Below are 19993 nucleotides of genomic sequence, written 5' to 3'. Positions count from 1 at the left end.
GCACTTTGGAGGTATCCATGTATAATAAATAAATAAAGGAGGGTGATGCAGAAATCAAAAAACACCAGTTAAATGGGAATAGATGCACAACCAGATAAGTTTACATTTGCTTAGATAGAATGAAAAAAGAGTGGCTAACATTTTACATTTTTTTTTAAAAAAGCAAACAAAACCTATGTAGACATAGGTATTTAGTTTACTTTGTAAACTTACAAACTATTACTCCTAAATAACATACTAATTAGTTGCTTTTTCATACCTATAGAGTTAGTAGTTCAAATGTAGTCATCTGACAGAAAAGAGGGCACATGTCCTGTTGCTCACACCCTGCACTGTAAAATAGACACAGAAGAGACGTTTGACTTATCCTCAGGCCCTGGTACAGACAACTGTTTACAAAATTAGGCCGCAACTTGGAAGGAGAGCAAATACACTACAACAGTGAGAAGTCTTCATTGTAATTAACGGTTAGCTAATAACAGAAGGCAACAGTAGGATTATAGAAAGCAGACGTAAAAGCTCAGCAGTTTTTGGACCATTTAGCGTGTGGACAAAAAGCCTAATATGCTTAAATTATTCCTGAGGGAACCAGTATCTTACAGCAAAGAACAATGATGATGATAACTATTATGCTCTTTCAAAAGCACGTGTGCATTTAATCACAATCATTTTGTGATTTGGAAGAATGATTCCTATTCACATATTTAGAAACTGAGGCAAAGAGGGTGTTAAGTGAGTTCTCAAGATTGTACAGCTCCGTCATCTGATGACCAGGAACTAGATCTTCTAGCCTCAACTCAGTGTTGGCATGTGATGCTGATGCTGAGTCATCAAGACAGGATTCATGTAATTGCACTAAATCAAAAGAACAGATAAACGTGTTTATAAAACCTATACAAATACAAAGGTTAAACTATAAACATTTTGATGCTCTTTAGAAGTGAGATTCAGTATCTGGAAAAATTCACTAGCAGAGAATGCCTCATAACTCAAAAGTGCCAGACAATCACAATATATTTGCATAAATGAGGCTGTTTTCTTTCATTTTCTTCTTCTTATCTTTCTTTTGAACAAAGGTTTCTAAGCCTGGATTTTGTATATATCAAATGATTTGTGATGTTTACCTACAAATGTAATAATAAACAAAGCAGTCCCCATTTTAACATATGATATCACATATTAACAACCTTTGTGTGGTAGTTTCCACAAATTCTATTAGAAATAATAGCCAGATAGGGTACGTGTTTTCATAATTCTCTGTCTCTTTAGCAGGCATTATGTTTTCTTAAAAAAAAAAAAAAGAAGAAGAAAGAAAGATGTTTTCTTTTTGGTGTAAGATGTATGTTCAGGAACTATGTGGCATACTTACCTAATATTAAATATTATTAACAATAGACTGCATATTTTCAAAACATTATGTTGGCAACTTGCCCATTTTTTAAACTTAAATTGAGGTGGAAAGATCAGCTCAAAAATCCATCTTTAAGCCCTGTGTGATGACTTGAACTAGTATGCTGTTATTTACTGTTCTTGGGCCAATGCTTTAGGAGTTAGAACATCTAAGATAACACAGTGTGCAGTACACCTAACGATAATTCTAAGAGTGAGAGCTATCTAGCCATTGGTTTTCCTCTCCTTTTCTGTGCATTTTTAACTTCCATATCGAATGTGTGTTAGAAGAAGGACATACAACTTTCTATTACCATACTATTTCCTTTTCCCCAGCCCCACCTCTGCCCCATTTATCTCTAGAGCACATGTAGAGAAATTTTCTTCTAGAGGAAACATTATTTTAAAGGACCCTAATTATTTCTCAAGGTCTTTCCTTCAGACAGCCATTGTAATGTTTCTTGGTGTTGTCATTTATGTATCTTTGCCCTTACAACTCAGAAAATTTCCATAACCAATGAGAACCACAGCCTTTCTCCCTGTCCCATCTCTCAGAATCCTGATGATTGAGAAATCCTTCCACTTGTAAATGGGAGGCACCAAGATGGTAAGTGTTGGGACTTTCTTGACCCAACTAATGTGCTTTTTTTTTTTTTTTTGCGGTACGCGGGCCTCCCAATGTTGTGGCCTCTCCCGTTGCAGAGCACAGGCTCCGGACGCGCAGGCCCAGCGGCCATGGCTCATGGGCCCAGCCACTCCACGGCATGTGGGATCTTCCCAGAACCCGTGTCCCCTGCATCGGCAGGCGGACTCTCAACCACTGCGCCACCAGGGAAGCCCACTGATGTGCTCTTTTAACCAACCCTTTAACTTGATAGTTAAGGTCATTAGCTTGCCTTCTTTCCTCTGTTTCTTATCATTTTCTGGAACCTATTAATCTACGTCTCTCCCCTGCTCTCAGTCAGGCTCCTTCTTCTCCCCTTCTTCTTTATCTTTTATCCTCCACCCCATTAACCCAGAGTGTGCACAAACATGTATATACTCACCCCCAAATAAACACACATCTGTACCCACAGAAGTTTTGCTCTCCCCTATCACCTAACTCAATCTCTTTTTGTTTTATTTCCCTAGTCATAGCCTATATCACTCTGTTTATTCTCTACTTATATGTTGCTTCATATTGTTTTTTCTGGTGTATGTTTTATGTCTATGTAGTTTTATATGGCTGATTTGCCTTCCTGGTTGTAAGCTCCTTGAGATCAGGGATCTTATTTTTCCTGGTGTATCTCCCTTACTACACTGGGAAACATGTAGTTAAGTGCTTCTTAAGTCTGAAAACCACTTCCTATGGAGCAGGAAAGTACCTTAGAAAGCGTCTTATCTAGTGCCCTCATTTTACAAGCGAGAAAATGAGAGAAGTGAAATGACTCATCTTTATTGTGGCAGAACAGGTGAGTAGTAGACCCTGAACTAGAACTCGGGCCCTGTTCTCTGTGTGTGTGTGTGTTACCAAGCCACCTTGACTCTGGCTTACGCTCAGGGAAAGCACTGGACCACTTCCAGGAGTAGGTGGCGTTGGTTTCTGCCCACATGGATGCTAGTGATGTCGACCTTGAACAATAGCCTGAAATTCTTCCCAGTGTTTCTCCCCATTTTTCATCTTGCCCTCTTAACTTTATGAAAACTTCCCCACTTGAGAGCTAGGGAATGAAATTGAACCCTCAGGAAAAAAATAGTATCAGGATATAATTTTATTAATTCATTTATCAACATTTATTCATTTTGACTAGGGGATAGTATAAGAGCAAACTTTAAAAAAGTTTCACTAGCTGTTAATTTTTTCATGAGAATAAATATCTTTAAAAAGCTAGCTAAGTCTAAAACGCCTGTTCACTAAGAGCATTCTACATCTAGATTTTTTGAGTTATATTTATCAGAAGTTTTTTCTTTCACTTACACTTTGTGCTTTCATACATTAGAAAGTCTAAGGTACAGTTGTATTGATTCTTCTTGGTTATAACCTATGATTACTGGCAGGTTAGCATGCATATATCCTTGTTATTTTTTATTTTTTATTTTTTTGCGTTATGCGGGCCTCTCGCTGCTGTGACCTCTCCCGTTGTGGAGCACAGGCTCCAGACGCACAGGCTCAGCGGCCATGGCTCACGGGCCCAGCCGCTCCGCGGCATGTGGGATCCTCCCAGACCGGGGCACGAACCCACGTCCCCTGCATCGGCAGGCGGACTCTCAACCACTGCGCCACCAGGGAAGCCCTATCCTTGTTATTTTGAATAAACAAGTTGGGGAGATTTTAATGCTTTAATTTTTCAGAAAAGTGAAGAATACTCTCTTCATCTAATGGCCTAGAGGCTAAAAATTGAATTGTACTGAATCACAGGGAAGAAAAACAAAACAGTTGACAAAAGTTCTCATCTAATTAAATTTATAAATTTAAAAAATGAAGTTCATAATGCAGTTTGACAAATACAACAAATCATTTAATTTAGAAAGACTTCAGTTTAGGGTTTTGATTAATTAAAGAGAGAATGCACAAGTTAGAAAGAGGCAGTGAAAGATGTGTACACACTTACATATAAGGGACTCACAGGGGAGATCCCTCCAGATCAAAAGAATTACGTGTATCTGAGATGGTATGAATCCGGCATTCACTTGGCTATAGCTGTCATCAAACCATCCCACATCAGAGCGTTTAATTAGGGGAATAGGGCCTCTCTGAACCTCAGTTTCCTTATCTGTAAACCAAGATTATTTAGATGACCTTTGATGTCCCTTCCAGCTCTAAATTTCTCCTGGATTAACTATTTTTATATCTTTATTCAAATATTTAGAACTTTTAAGGTTCCACTCTAAATTGAAAAGCCGGAGTAGCTCAATAAGTACTTATTGGTTGGCCCATATTATGTGCGTTAATCAACTCAGCTAATGATATGTGGGTTATTTCAGTTATTTTCAGCCAAAGATATTTATCAGATCTACGGTAAAAAGCTGAAAGCTTTTTTTGTGCTGAAAGCTTTATGTAGCAAAAATGAGTAATAGGTAAACTCTGCTTGTACTAATGGGGAATTAGTGTTTGATCTTTTAACAGTGAAGTTTTCAGCATAAGCATTTGAAGAAAGGCTTTGATATTGTACATTTCAAACCGAACCATGTCTGAACTGAAACTAGTTCTTTCCAGAACCATCTGTTCTTATTCATTTCTTCTTTCCTTACTCTTTGCTTTGGTGTGTAAATATTCTTGTATAGTTCTTCAGGGATCTGCAAACTAGAAAGGCAAAGAAAGCCATACATCTTGTTTACAGCCTTGTCTAATCCTATCTGTAAGGGTAAAGTAAAAAGATAAAAGATTTATTTGGTAGGTTCTAAAATCTGAAGTTTTTTTAAACTTTTGATCAAAAACAGCACTAAGACTGTGATGATGTTATTTAAGTATAATGAAAAGATACAGTTTAGGTATAGTCATTTTGAAACTCTTAACTTTAGACCGTAAAAGTTTTTATTTACACCTATTTATTCATTACATGCTTGAAAGATTTTAGAAGCTATTTCATAACATTTTACCACTCTTCTTTAAGCAAATTTTATTAGTTTTGATTTTTTCTGTGAATGTAATCAGAATCTCCATAATGCAGAATCTTTTTGAAGATTCCTTTTGGGTCATTAGATACCTGCCCATTTCAAACTGATTGGTGCAAGTTGCCCAAAAACCCTATTCAGTTTTAATGGTCATTTTTTTAAAAATGAGTATGTCCTCTATTATCAGCACAGATTACATTTTATTACCTGTCATTTTTCATCTTGCCCTCTTAACTTTACAAAACCCACCTGCCAAATATAGGTACCAACAAACCCTGAAAACCAAGATTGACTAAGAATTGGGTGGCAAATTAGCACTTTCTATCTAAAAAATTATGATAGTTTTGGTTTTTTGCCAGTCTCATTTTAGTACTAGCTTTGTGACTCCTGATACTAGTTTTTTCAGGAATAAATCAAAACTAGAAATTATCAGCCCTGCTCTCCCATTTCACTGGGGAAGCTGAGAACCAGAAATGTTAAATGATGGGTCCAGGCCTCCCACTGAACCGTAGTAGAGCCAATCCTAGGATCCAAGTGCTGACCTGGGTCCAATGCTCCCTCCAGCATGCCTGCCTCATTTGCAGGGGCAGTGAAGTACCATTTAGTGTGCTTTTTGTGGTCATTTACTTTTGAGCACGTTATCTAAGATGTGCTAGTTAAAACTTAACTGCTCTTTACAATGATTTGTGACATTTCTCCTTTATTCTTTTAACAATATTAACTTTGTTAGCTAGTTTGGAATTTTATTACTCACTATTTTGGGTAGAAAGATGCTCTCTTTGAGAATCTGGATTCCTCCTCCAAGTAACTAACCTCTTCGTGTCTCAAGAGGAGGTAACAAATCAAATATTAAGAATTGAAATTGATTTAGGCCAACGTATGATTTCATTTAAAGCATCAATAGGTTAGTTCATGTTTTCATCCAAAAACTATTTTGTAATTGTGCCCAAGGTTGAGACTGCAGAATACTTGATATATTTATTTGCAGACAATAGAAACTCGTGGAATAGAATAGAACACTTTGCAAATACTAGAATATTAGTGGTTTCTCATTACAGTGCTCCAGATATATTTATTAATATTTGATTGATTCATTCATTTATTAAATGAACATTTATTGAGTACCAGCTACTTTGCTGGATGCTAGAACAAGACAAAGTCCTGCCCTCATGAAGCTTACATCTAGTGGGGTTGTCAAACAATCAACAAGCAAGCAAATAAGATAATTAGGATGTGATAAATAGTGGGATGGAAATAAGCAAGGTGATATATGATAAACAATACATGAGAATGGCCAACTTTATGTGGGGTGGTTAAGAAAGACGTCTCTTAAAAGGGGACTTTTAAGTGGATTCTTAAAGTTAAGAATGAACCAGGCATGCAAAGAGCTAGGGAAAGGCCATTGCAGCCAAAGGAAAGAGCAAAGGCAAAAACCTCAAGATGGAAAGGGTCGCTGTTTCCTTCCTGTCTGTTAACTGAGATTATAAAAACTTCCCACCTACCACTCATAGGAATAATGTGGAGATATCAATAAATTTAATACAAAATGACCAAATTTGGGTTGGATATGTATAATAGACAATGAAGGAGAAATGGAGATTTTTTTCTCTACTTTTAAAGAAAAGAAAATTATTTGAGGATACAAGAGAATAACAGGAGAAAACATTGAGAGATCTGGATCTTGCCCTCTGTAATCAAATGCTGCATTTTGTGATGCCAGTTGTCAGTGTAGAAGTTCACAGAAGATAAAGATCTTGGCCTGGGGTTGGGACTTGATCTGGACCTTGGAGAATGAGTGAATTTGGATTGGCCAACAGGAGGCAGAACAGCGTGTTTCAGGATGAGAGAACTATGTAAATAAGTATACTAAGATGGCATGATACATGCACACAAAAGATAATTATGCAAGAAGATGGAAGTGTTAACTGACCTTGTTGTGGTAATCATTTCACAATATCTGCATGTATCAAATCATCATGTGTTACACCTTAAACTTTCACAATGTTGTATGTCAATTATATCTCAATAGATCTGAGAGGAAAAACATTTTTTAACAAAGATACTACGGTAGACTGAACTTGAATGAGTACTTGAAACCCTGAAGACTCAAGCTTCAACCAGGATGGTCTTTGAAAAAATAGAAGATAATAGATGGTCTGATTCATAGAGGTCACTGAAAAGTCAGTAGATCATTTCTGACATGACATTTCATACAACAGAGGGAATTATTATGGTTTCTTGAAATAAGAAAGTTGTATGGTAAAAAGAGAAATCAGATAACATAGATACAGATTAATGGAGACAGGAGGGGAAATCCTGGAGAATGGGAAACCAGGTAAGAGGACCTTCTTTGCTCTCATGCCCTTCATAGTACCTGGTGATGAAAATATGAATGGACTGTGCTTGTATCACAGAAAGGGAATGGGCTGTATATGTGATGTTGCCAAGAACTTTAATGTTGATGCTTAATAACTGAAGAGAGAAATCAGAAGTCAAAATGCGTGCTCTCTTGAGCCCCAGGGACTGGCTGACCAGTAGTGTCAGTGATGGAACTAGGGACATTTGCCTTGGACATTAAATGATTGATTTCACCTTGGATATCTTAAGTTCCAAAAGACAACAGGGTGCCCAGATTGTGATGTGAGCACAGAAGTAGAAGTGCAGAGCTAGAGTCAAGATGGAAAGTTGAATTTGGGAATGCAATGATGCGAACTAAAGGCTTAGCTCTTGAGAATGAATGCTTTTGATGAAGAGTGTGTGTTTGAGGGTGGGGGAGGCATACATGTGCGTGCACATGCACACGCGAACACACACACGCGCACACACACACACACACACACACACACACACACACACACACACACACACACACACACACACACACACACACACGTATTGGGTTGGCCAAAAAGGTCATTCGGATTTTTCCATAACATCTTATGGAAAAATCCGAATGATCTTTTTGGCCAACCTATATTTGTCTATAAAAATACATATTCACGCACACAGAGAACCCAAGTAGAACGTACCAAAACAGCAGCTGGATTAAAGAAAAGAAAGAATTTCAGGCAGTAAATAGGGAAAGTTCTTGGGGAAATACCCTTATCATTTTACCATAAAAACTACCACTAACCTTTTAGAGTGATGACTTTGTGTCCTAAGGTCTTTAAATATAATAGTTCATTCAGTTTCTTTCCACAACCTTTAAAATAGCAAATGCTATTGTTATCCCCAATTTATAGTTGAGGAAGTTTAGGCACAGGTAGATTAAGCAGTTTGCCCAAGATTATACCCAATTTGAAGAAGTAGAGCTGAGATTCCAATATAGGCATTGTGTTTTCAAAGCCTGAGCCCTTAACTCCCATGCCATATGGCTGTAATATTCATGATGGTGTTTTAATTACAAGTCTGACTTCTGTCCTATGTAAGTTTCTTGAAAAGGAGTTAATTAATTAACAGTTTTAAAAGTTGGGTGGAAACTAGAAAGTCAGCAGATGGCTGGGCAGTGATTGGATAATCCCTTACGGCAGAAGAGACCTTGGAATTCTCTAGGGCATGACAGAGACAGGAAAGGAAGAATATACCTTTTGGCTTATTTTCTTTCTCCTCTTCTTCCATTCACCGTTTGCTGTTGAAACAGGAAATTGTCCACTTCAGAAAGAGTTATAATAATAACTTGTGGGGAAAAAATGGTATCTTTATTTTTTAGTTCCTTATATACTACAAATGTCTGTGTCCTCATTTGTATTCCAGGAATGCTAGTTTATCTAAATTGACTGCCAGCCAAATTCTTACATTAAAACTGATTATTTCCTCAACTTTCATTACAAAGTAAGAGTTAGATTCCAAAAGAGTAGGGTTTCAGAAACAGTGTCAATATCGGTATTACTGAATTCTCCTCAGCCCCGAAGCCCAGTGCCTGGATTTCTCTGTGGGGAGGCTTGGGTCTTAAAGAAGGAGTTAAGGACTGAAACCCCTTCCTCTGGACACACAAGGCTTCTTTGACAGTGGCTTTAATGAATGCTTTCCCTTGCTGGGAGAGGACTTTGCTTTCATTCTCCATGCTTTTCAGGGTTTCCCCAACCTTTCTCACATCTCCCTTGTTTGAGGAAGAGGCAGAAGCAATAGTAAGCTCCCAGCCCACCATGCTCAGTCATACAGTATGGCAAGGAGAAGGGACAAGGCTCCTGCTTGCTGCCACAGCTATAACGGGGAAAGCTGTAGCAGTCCTTCCTTCAATGAGTAAATTAACTTAGTGCTTTTCTTTGGACCTAAAACTGTGAAGGGATGTCATCTAATGAATCTTCCTAAAGCACAGTTCTGCTCAAGTGAACTGGCTGCTCAGAAACTTTCAATATTTTTCCATTTTAACAGGATAAAATTCTTAGCCTTACATTTATGAGCCTTCATGATTTGGGCCTATGCTATGTACACCTGACCTTATTTTCCAGTATTCCCCCTTTTTGTGGACAGGGAAGCTGACTTATTCCATTTTCTTCTGCAGGCCCCCGCTTGCCTGTGTCTGTGCTTACCTTCAGGGATGCCCCTCCACTCCCCCCGCCTCAGCCTGTCTCTAGCATTATTAAACCCCATTACACACTGCATACAATCCTCATCTAAATGCCGTCTCCACCATACAGACTTACTGAACTCACCTGAACTCCTAGGTGATTTTAAGTTATGCAGTCATTTTATCTGTGTTCCAGATACATATATGCATATATTGCCTTCTTTACTAAATTATTGGCAGAAATTTGTATCAAATTTAACTTTGTATCTTCCATATCACCTACACTTAACGTAAGAGGAAGTTAAAACCGCACAGGGCTGAGAGGATGTATAGATTACTTGTAATAATATGTCTTTTTACAACTTATGCTTTCTCTGTGCCCTAGTAAATAAGTGAAGGCAGAACAGGACCAGAGCTCCTGATTTTCAATCCAAGACTTACTCACCAGCAACAGTGGTTCTCCCCTCTGGCTTGCACGTTGGAATCACTTGACACCACCTGTGGTGCTTTAAAAAATTCTCACCTGGGAGCCCCAAACCATAGAAATTAGAATCGTAGGAGTGCTACCCAGACATCAGTATTATTCAAACCTCCCTACATGATTCTTTGTGCAACCAAGATTGGTAATAAATACTGCACAGCACAATGGCCCCTGGACCATTCTTACATTCCTAGGTAATTCTATTAATTTGAGAAACTTTTATTTTTTCATATCAAAAAAATTTTAAGTAGAAGCATGCTCAGTGTGAGATAGTAGAATAGCATATTTTGTTTTTCTTTCAACAGTAGCTCACTTAATTGTTTAACGTTTCAGATATTTCGAAAGAAAGCAGTGGAACTTGGGGTAAAATTGCTACCTGCATTTCATACTCCCTCTGGAATACCTTGGGCATTGCTGAATATAAAAAGGTAAAACTCTTCATTTTCGACAACATATTTTAAGTTGACATATTCAAGATTGTGGTCTAACAAATAGACACCGGATGGATAATTACTTGAATGATGTTGGTGACTAACACCATTGGGAGTCTTGGTGTCTGTCTTTGTGTTGGAAGTTATTAGTGTTTTTCATTGTTCCGTGGCTTTAGATGGGTTCCCGTCGTGGGATCGAATGACCCCAAGAGAGGCATGCACACAAGACATGATTCAAGGTTTTCACTGTTTCATGGGGATGTTGCATACTGTCTCCATAAATTCCGAGAGCATCCCATTATCTTTAAAATTGTCATCAAAACATTTCACTTTCAAAGAAGTCAATTCCTAAGATCACTTCCCTTCAGTTAAGCTGCTGGTCAGAGATATTGCAGAGATACAACATTTAGACTAATCAGGTCTCCCACACAACAAGTTGGTGTAACTGAGACTGGAGCACCTGACGCTGCTCACCCACAGTTGTAAGGAGGGAAGGGACTGCTCCATTGGCCCAGATCAACCCATCCTTCTCATCCCATTTGGGTGGAGAACCCTGGCATGCCAAGTCCATGGCAATGTGGCCCCAAGAAACGCCTGGGCCGAATAGACTTTCTGGTATTCTCCCAGGAAGTAGTTTGAATTTTCATGATAGCTTGAGCGTTTTGTTAATAAACAATTTTATCTTAAGCTTCCTTCTTAACTCCTTCTTCTCCATAACTAATTAATTGCCTATATGTCTCTTTGTGATGATGGTGAGGATGACAATGATGACAGTTCTTTTGTCATCATAAAATATGAAAGTTTATTCTAGGTACTTTACCCATATTACCACATTTAATCCTCACAACAACTCAGTAAGGTCAGTACTGCTGTTATCTCTGTTTTACTAATCAGGAACTTGAGTCACAGAGAGACTAAGTCATTTGCCCAAAATCATACCATATGTAAACGGAGGAGCTAGAATATGTGCTTAGATGTTTATACACATATTGATTCATAGGCACAAGTTAAATGGCTTTCTTGTTTTAGAAATGGCAAGAGGATACACAGGGTGACTTGGCAAGATTAGTGCACATTTCTTCCTAATTATTTATTTTAGTGACATCCCTTCCTAAAATTAATCATGAAAAATCATGAAATTAATTGGCTAATAAATCAGTTAAATTCATGCTTTGTTTTCATTTGTATGTTATACATCTATACTTGAAATCACGCTGTACCTGTCTATAATTTTATATATGTATGTGTGTCTCTGTGTGTGTGCGTGCGTGCGTGTGTGTGTGTGTGTGTGTGTGTGTGTGTGTGTGTGTGTGTGTTTGGGGCAGAGGCGTGGGTGTTGAGGCAGTGAGCCAGGGAAAGTTCAAACCCCTGGGCCGTGTTAAACTGAGGTAGTTCTCTATTGCACATTGTGATATCTCAGGATCCATCCATTCTTCCCTTTGGACTCCTGCGGCTTTCTCTGTCAGCTTGGAGATCAGTGGCATGTGCTATGCTGTCTTAGGGTGAAAGTGGGCGTATATGCTTGGCTTGGAGGCAGTATGGTGTTGGGAGATCCGTGAGGGGTTTTTTTTGGCTTACGTAGATCACCTGTATTGCCTTCCATATCTTCATACTTTGTATTTATAGATAGTATTCTGACCTAGAAACTTCTCTGTTACTTGAGATAAGATCCAATTATGAAAACACTGTGCACATTTAACACATTTTTCCTACTTACCCTCTGAGAAGAATGATATGGGCATAATAGTACACTGAGTTAATTGGTTATCAAGAGACCTGGTTCTAGGTATTTTATAGCTATTCTAGGTTTGTCTTTAGAGCAATCATTTTAACTCTCCAGGCTTATTTGTAAACTGGAAGTTAGGCTACTTAACTAGTTTTTTCTGTACCTTTTCATGTTTATTTCACTTTGAAATTCTGATGAAACACGGCCCTCTCCTCATAAAAGGCATATTCCTGAGTACACGTACTTTTACTCAGTTTCCAAAAGCTAACAGTACCATTGGAGTCCACCTAGGACCTAAGGGCTCCCCAGGTTTAAAATACTGGAGTGAATGATCACTCCAGCCTTCTACTCTAAGATGCTGTGGAGATAGTTCTTATTGCTTCCTGGAAGGTAATGGAATTAGATAAAGGCCTCCGAAAACTAATAGAGGTGCGGGCCTACATCTTTGCAAAAGTTCAGTTAGTTATTGTAAGGTGCTGATATCATTTAATTAATTCTAGCCTCTCTTGAAATCATCATAAGAAATTAGATGGTTTTAAAGCATATTTAACATAGTGTTTATTTTTTTACAGCCAAGAGGATTTTTTCCTTAGTTATACCTATCTTTGTGTACAGTGGAGATATTTTTCAGTACATAAAGGAGTAGTTCTAAAAACTATTCAGTATTGAATCTGCTGTTATCTTTTTTATCTGTATCTCCTGAAAGTTCATTAACTAGGGCTTTAACTTTTTCTTAAGACCTTATTTTAGGTTTACAGTATTTTACAGTATTTTACAGTATTTTACATTAGAACTTTTAATTTCAAATATTACAGGAAAATTATTTTGGATCAAAAATAATGTGCCATTTCATTTATGTATTCTCTGATGTTTTCATGTTAAACTAGAGGAAATTAGGTGACCATTTTACAACTGACAGGAACACTTTTAACTTCTTCCTGGCAACCTGTATGAATTTTTTATTATATATTTTATCCACTCTCAATTCCATTTACTAAATGGCAGTGGCTTACCCAAATTTATGCAATAAACCTTGGCAAAATTAATAGTCATATCAACCCACTAAAATTCATCCTATCCCTTTGCCCAATCAAGTACTCTCATGGAATCCTTTCTTCTTCTAGCTGTGAAACTGATTTATCATCTTGAAGAATTTTCTCTAGGGGACAAAAGCAGTGTTTCATATTTAACTGCAATAATTAGATTTCAGGATGTGCTGTTGATGTCAACCTGTACATATATGCTGTTTTCTCTGAATCTCTGTATTTTCACAGTATGGGCCAGGGGACAAGGGACAGCTGGCATGGAGCTTATTTTCTAGTTTTCTGAAGCCTGTCACCAGTAGAAGTTTCAAAGGAGATGGGGAAAAATATGTCTGGCAAAATTATATTTTAATTAACTTCTCAGAATAAGGGAGTATCTATAGATAGGAAGGATGCCCAAGAGAAAAAGGAAGGATGCCCAAGAGAAAAAAGTGCTCAAGCATGCTTTTTAGAATAGCTCTGTATTCACTGTTGACTGGCTTTGAAACTCTTGGCAATAATTATGATGGGGGAGGCAAATATGCTGTCTGTAATATAATTCTGCTCTTGTGCCTCAATTTTGAACATAGTTATGGAGGCTACTCTTCGCCAACACCTATATGTTAACAAAAATGTGAACTTACTGGTATTATCGGTTCACATTCCTCTAGTATTCAGGTTTTTGCCTAAAGATAATTGGTTTCTTTACCTTTTCTTTGTTAAAAAAAAAAAAAAAAAAAAGCATTTATTTTAGTCCCTGCTGTGATGAAGTTTCTATGCTAGGTCCAGGTAAGATTTTCTGCTTCTTTTCACTTTATTTAAAAAGATAACAGACATGGTGTTTCTCTCAGGGTATTCATATTTACAGCCTGGTTAGTAAAGCAGAATATATATTTTGTATGTTATACACTCACTCATGTAATTGACAAATGTAAGGTAGTCTGTGCCAAGGAGAGATAATGAGTACTCACCAGGTTGATTTAAAGCAAGCAGTATTTTGAATTGGGGAGGTTTATGTATTTGGAGCCAAAACACCAATAAGCCAAATTAGATTTCAGTATTTGTGCAAACTGAGAATAGCAGAGAACCTAAATAATTTACTCATATCCTGCATTAGAAAGTCTGTCCCAAATCTGTTCAGAAAAAAATGTTATAACTATCTCTTCTGCTCCATCTATAATAAATTCTCAATTCAAGAGATGCTATATTAAGCTGTAAGTTAATTGAAATTATGAGTTGATAACAAGTGGTAATTTGACTGAACAAACACCTGGATGTTACACAGTACCTGATTAGAGCAACATGCTTGCTTCACCAATATGACAGTAAAATGAAGATGCGTAAGTTACGTAATACCTCTGCTAAAAGGAAAACATTGCCTAGATTTAACAGATTAGATTTTGGTAGAACTCAGTTTCTCTAATGTGAAAATGTTAAAATTTGATGTCTGATCTTGTTACTACTATTAGCAAGAGACCCTATGCATTTTTTTTCTCCAACCTAAAGAAGAAAAATCACTTTTGTGGTTTGTAAAATCAAACATTTCACCACTTCCATAATTCTAGGTATAATTTAAGCCTAAGTAGAATATATATACTAATTTGGGGTTTTCTAAAGTGTGTTCTTAATTTGAAATAATGCGGTTAATATTCCCATTATTCATTTACATCACAGGGCATATAGTCTGGGCATTCCTAGTAATTACTCTGTCTTTACTATGAGTTAGTTTTAGCTTATACTGCTTTATCACTTGTTTCTCTTCGTGTATTTCTCTGAACTGACACCTACCTGGTGGTTATATTAGGTTAGTGGATCTGTCTACAGCACGTGATTTTATTGCACACATCAAGGAACGTGCTGGGAAGTGACTGATCTCTATTCTAGCTCTCATTAGTAAGCAAGGAGATGAACGAACCACAACTCCCTTACCTGTTTTTATTTCCTGCTTTGTAAAGCTTTATTTACCGACTACTCTAATTATCCAATGCAAATGCATACTATGTCATTAGTTACATTGCAGTGTGTATTATTATAATTAAATTGCAAATTGCTTTACTTTATCTGAAATGGGGTCTTAATTAAGAAGAGTACGCAGCTTAATGTTTTCTAATAGTGAGAGATTATCCTGCATGAAGCATGTAGTATGTATATTGTAACAAACCCCCTTTTTGTGTTTTGTAATACTTTGGTGGTGTAAAATGCTTGAATATTAAATTATAGTTGATGAGTTTTAATAGACACAAAGTATGAAAGTCTAATTAGGTTAAAATTTTTTAAAGTATTTTCCATATATCTCCCTGCATATTTACTTGACAGTTGAAATATAAACTTCTACATTTTTAAATTTGCTAACCATCTTTTAAAGTACCTGGTTTCAGATTTGAAAGAGGTGTATTATGTTTTAAAATGAAGCAGAATACAGTTCTATACTTTAACATCATAAGAATAATATAAAATTTATCAAGAAACAAATCTTCTGATATGAGAAGATCAAAGTTATTTAATGATTTGCTAATATTCTAAGAAGTAAAATAGTACTTAGTTATCCTAAAAATGTTCTGTAGCAGTTATATAGCCCAAATATAAAATCAGAGCTGCATCTTACAATTTATCTTTTATTTATATGTTTTATGGATCTGTTAAGAATTCAAAGATAAGTTCTACCAACTCTAGGGCTTCCCTGGTGGCGCAGTGGTGGAGAGTCCGCCTGCCGATGCAGGGGACACGGGTTCGTGGCCCGGTCCGGGAAGATCCCACATGCCGCGGAGCGGCTGGGCCCGTGAGCCATGGCCGCTGAGCCTACGCGTCCGGAGCCTGTGCTCCGCAATGGGAGAGGCCACAACAGTGAGAGGCCCGCGTACCACAAAAAAAAAAGTTCTACCAACTCTAGAAAAGTAAAAAAGAAGTTACAGTCTTTCCAAGTATTTTAAGCGAAACTGCTTTATGTGTTTATTTTTTCTGATTGGATACTTTATTATATTGGGTTTCCCTCTTTTATCTATTTTAATTCATTTGTCTATTTATACTCTTCTGGAAATAAAAATAACCATACTTTGAGGTTTTAAAACTGACATGCACAAAATTACTAATATCAGACATCAAAATATTACCACAGCTAAAGCTACTACTTATTAACATTGTCAATATAACTCTTGGCCTTGGATAATTCACTCAATTAAGTTTGTCTTCTCATAAGCAAAACTAAAATAACAATGATTGTATCTATCCTGATGACCTCATGAGGCATTTTTGTGGAAATCTAATGAATTAATGTGTAAAAGAAGATTAATCATTGCAAAGTGCTATGAAATAAATGTAAATTGGAATTATTATTAATTTATGGTTTTGTGCTCAATATTAATTATGAAATTGTGTGTGTGTGTATAAAACAGTAAAATAGGACATAGCTAAAACTGACTTGGTTTTGATGCCTTTTTATGGTAATCTTCTGTTTTTAAGCCACTCAGTGCTTCTAATCCATTCTCAAACTCGAGTCCCATTTTCCTCTGTCAGGAAGGAAGATGGTATTAGTAGAACCAGCTAGAAGTGTAGAGAGAAGGTATCCCCATAGTCCATATAGGATCGTGGTGGCTTCATGCTCCAATATATATTATTTTTAAAATTATTTTGAAATAAGCCTATAAGATCAAAACTCAGATTCCTCTCTCAAATTATATTTATTGGTGACTTATCTCTTCTAGAAATAAGAACTGTTCAACCCAGGAGGTTTAAGGAGACTATGAGGCAATAAAATGTAATGTTATCTTCCCAAGTCCCGCATGCCAGCTAGTGCTTAATTAATATGACACAAACCTAGTCTATGAAAACGTATATATATATTCTTGCTAGAAACATCCACGTAGCCCTGTTTTCTAGTTCTTAGGCTGTCCTACTTCTATTAAGAGTCTGACTGCTGTGGTTATTTTCTATCAGTGATTCTTAGCCTTCCCGGTGCTTTAGAATAACTGGTGCATTTTTTAAATATCATTGCTGCCTCTCTACCCTACACTCAGTTTCATCTGGCTTGGAGTAAGGTCCTGGTATTTTTTTAACCTGTTCAACCATTCCAGTATTCATTCTAGGGTTGAGAATCACTGCTATGAATCTAGTATTTTTATCCTAAGGATAGCTGCATTTCTCTTCTCAGTTACCTTTGAAAACTTTTCCCTCCCCATTAATTGTCAGTTTAATTCTTGAAATATAGAAATATATTAGGCAATTGGTTTGAAAATACCCAGCTTTAATAGAACAGTGGTTCCCAACCTTTTAGAGTATGTATGTAAGAATTGCCTAGAGGGCTTGTTAAAACACTTATTGCTGAGCCCCTCCCGCAGAGTTCCGGATTGAGCAGATTTTTGGTCAGCCTTGATAATTTGCATTTCTTACCAGATCCCAGGTGATGCAGAGGCTGATTGATGCTTCTGTTCAGTGATCACACTTTGAGAACCATTGTAATAGAAGAAATGACTGAGCCATCCAAGCTGTTTAGATTCTTAAATCTCAGAGCTGCTCAACTCCAAACATCCATGGGGTGGAGGTGGGGGGGTTAGGGGGTCTGTTTCTGTGATTAATTTATTTTTGTTAATAATTACCCAACATTTTCACTTATCCCTAAGCAGTTTGTTGCTTCTAGAAAACAGCTAATTCCAGACCTTAATTACCCAAAAAGAGTTTACATCTCCTTTTTTCCCTTGCAATATATAGTTTTTAATCCAGTAAGACTAGAAAGCAAAGTTTGGGTCATTTTAGCATAGAAGGAGAAAAAAGGCATTTTTAATTAAGGACTTCGGGGTGACTGTTAAGAAGAAGAGCTATTTCCATAAAGCCATTCTTGTTGCTTCAAGCAAAGCGACTTTATTAACAGCAGCTGGTGACCTGTTTTGTATCTGAGGACATTCCACAGCCCATGAAAAGAGGCTAAGGTTATCCTTCCACCAGAGGAAGAGAGAACCTAAGCTTCTTCCAAATCATTTAATCCTCTCACCAAGCTACCGATCACTGCGTCCATGCCAGGCACTTAGTAGCTTGACCAAACTAAAGGCATTTATTTATTGCAAGTGGACAATAAGGATGGCAACAGTTAATTTAAATGTACTTTGTGTATAGCCTCCTTTATTAAGACTTAAGGGACAAGTAATTCTGAGCAAAGGATGCTTTGCTGTTTCTTAGTCATGCGTTGTGAGGCAGAAGGAATTTGAAGAGCCTAAGGGCAGATGAACTGTTCCCTTTCTTCCCACTCCTCTGGTCATAATTGAACTTAATACCCAGGTAAATGGGGTTTTCAGTGTCCTTTGTTCTCTGGCGGAAGAAGCAGATCTAATCTGTTTCTGAACACAGACTCTAAGAGTCCTCATAACTTCTCCACACCACCCACTCTCTTTCTCCAAGAATCTCCATCTGCCACAGACCTCTTCTGCTGTACTTCTGGTAAGGGAGTGGCAGAAAAGTGATGTGTGAATAAACTGGTTATTTTACTCAACCATGGATTAGATATTGAAAAATATTTTTTGTATATTTTCGTAAGGTCCTGCCTTTATGGCTCAATTACAGCAAATGAGTAATTAAAGTGCAGTAACGTATCAAAGGTGGTGTGTAGGCAATTGAGAGACAAACTATCCCAAGAGGATTGCTTAAAGCCGTTAAAAAACGACTTGTGGTGTGTGGGAAGTCTCTTAAGAGGCCTTCCTCACTCTTCAACTTTTGGCAGATAGACTCTTGGTACAAAATCCATGGGATTGGATCGTTGAATATGACCATGACTTTCCCCATAGCATCCCCACTGTTTAAGTGGTTAACTCACCAGGAAAATTTTGTTTAAGGACGCATAGTTATTTGAATGCAACAAACTCAAAGTGCCTTTCATCCGAAGATTTTCAAATGCACAGAACTAATGTTTTACAGATTCAGCTTTGTTCACTGTGTTCACACAGTTGGGGGCAAATCAGCCTTGGCAATTTGAAATGTATTCTGTGTGAAGAACTTAGATTAGGAACAAGTCAAAACACATAATTCATACAGTGCCTTTACAGGTCAGCAGTGGAATAATCTTTTCAAGGAGTTACAATCCCAGGTTTTTAATGAAGCAGCAATCAGTTTTCCTGTGATGAATCTCAAGACCAGGCTCACGTTGTTAGTGTAGGGCAGACCTTTCAAATATCTAATAAAGTTTAATCTAAAAGTTATGAAATTGTTTGAATAGGTGTTTGAAAATCAGCCTAGGTCTCAAGACACTTTCTCAGCCTTTATAATTGTTAATCATTGTAAATATTCAACTAACTACTTTGAATCTTTGAGTTGGAATTGGAAGGTCAATATAAAATATTTATGCTGCAGCCAATAATTTTTAAAGACCTCACAGTCTCCTTGGGTACGCGAACCACTCACGTTTCCTGCTTATGTAGTAATAGCTGTAGTTGAACTGTTCTGAAAACTGGGATGAACAATTATTGATTGCAGTCTCTTTTATTAACTGGAAAAAGAAAAGTGATGGAGCAGTAGTAAGAATTAATTGTAATTTACTAATCTGGAAATTAATGTGCAGCTGGGCATGAGTAGAGGCAGTGCAATCTGGTGATTTAGCAATCATGACAAATTGTCTTCATCTGTAAGGTGTAGAGTTGCTAGCTTTCCACTATTTGATTTTTAGTAACAGACCCAGTTTTAGGAAGACTTTATATGAATGCCCATGTTGCCGTTTTATCCTGGAAATGTCACTTGGAGTCTGGCATTATTAATTAACTCTCATTCTCCCTCTTTGGCATGTCATGCTATAGTTTCTATGGAACATTTGTACAAAACAGTGATTACTGGTAATGACCTGCATATGTTGAATAATCTTAA

The 19993-nt window shown here is 37.2% G+C and overlaps 1 protein-coding gene across 2 annotated transcripts in view; it reads left to right on the top strand.

Moving 5' to 3' along the window:
- Positions 1-19993, top strand: part of MAN1A1 (mannosidase alpha class 1A member 1) — a 172871-nt gene that overhangs the window by 83827 nt on the left and 69051 nt on the right. For both annotated transcript variants that reach the window (XM_082668944.1, XM_082668945.1), the window contains exon 5: positions 10308-10402. In XM_082668944.1, coding sequence (XP_082525070.1) covers positions 10308-10402 — 95 coding nt within the window. The remainder of the gene's footprint in view (positions 1-10307; positions 10403-19993) is intronic.

This window comes from Grampus griseus (assembly GCF_964374135.1).
Source record: "Grampus griseus genome assembly, chromosome: 13".
In the NCBI taxonomy this organism is placed as follows: domain Eukaryota; kingdom Metazoa; phylum Chordata; class Mammalia; order Artiodactyla; family Delphinidae; genus Grampus; species Grampus griseus.
Note: the sequence above shows the minus strand (reverse complement) of the source record. Positions and strands in the feature narration are given on the sequence as shown.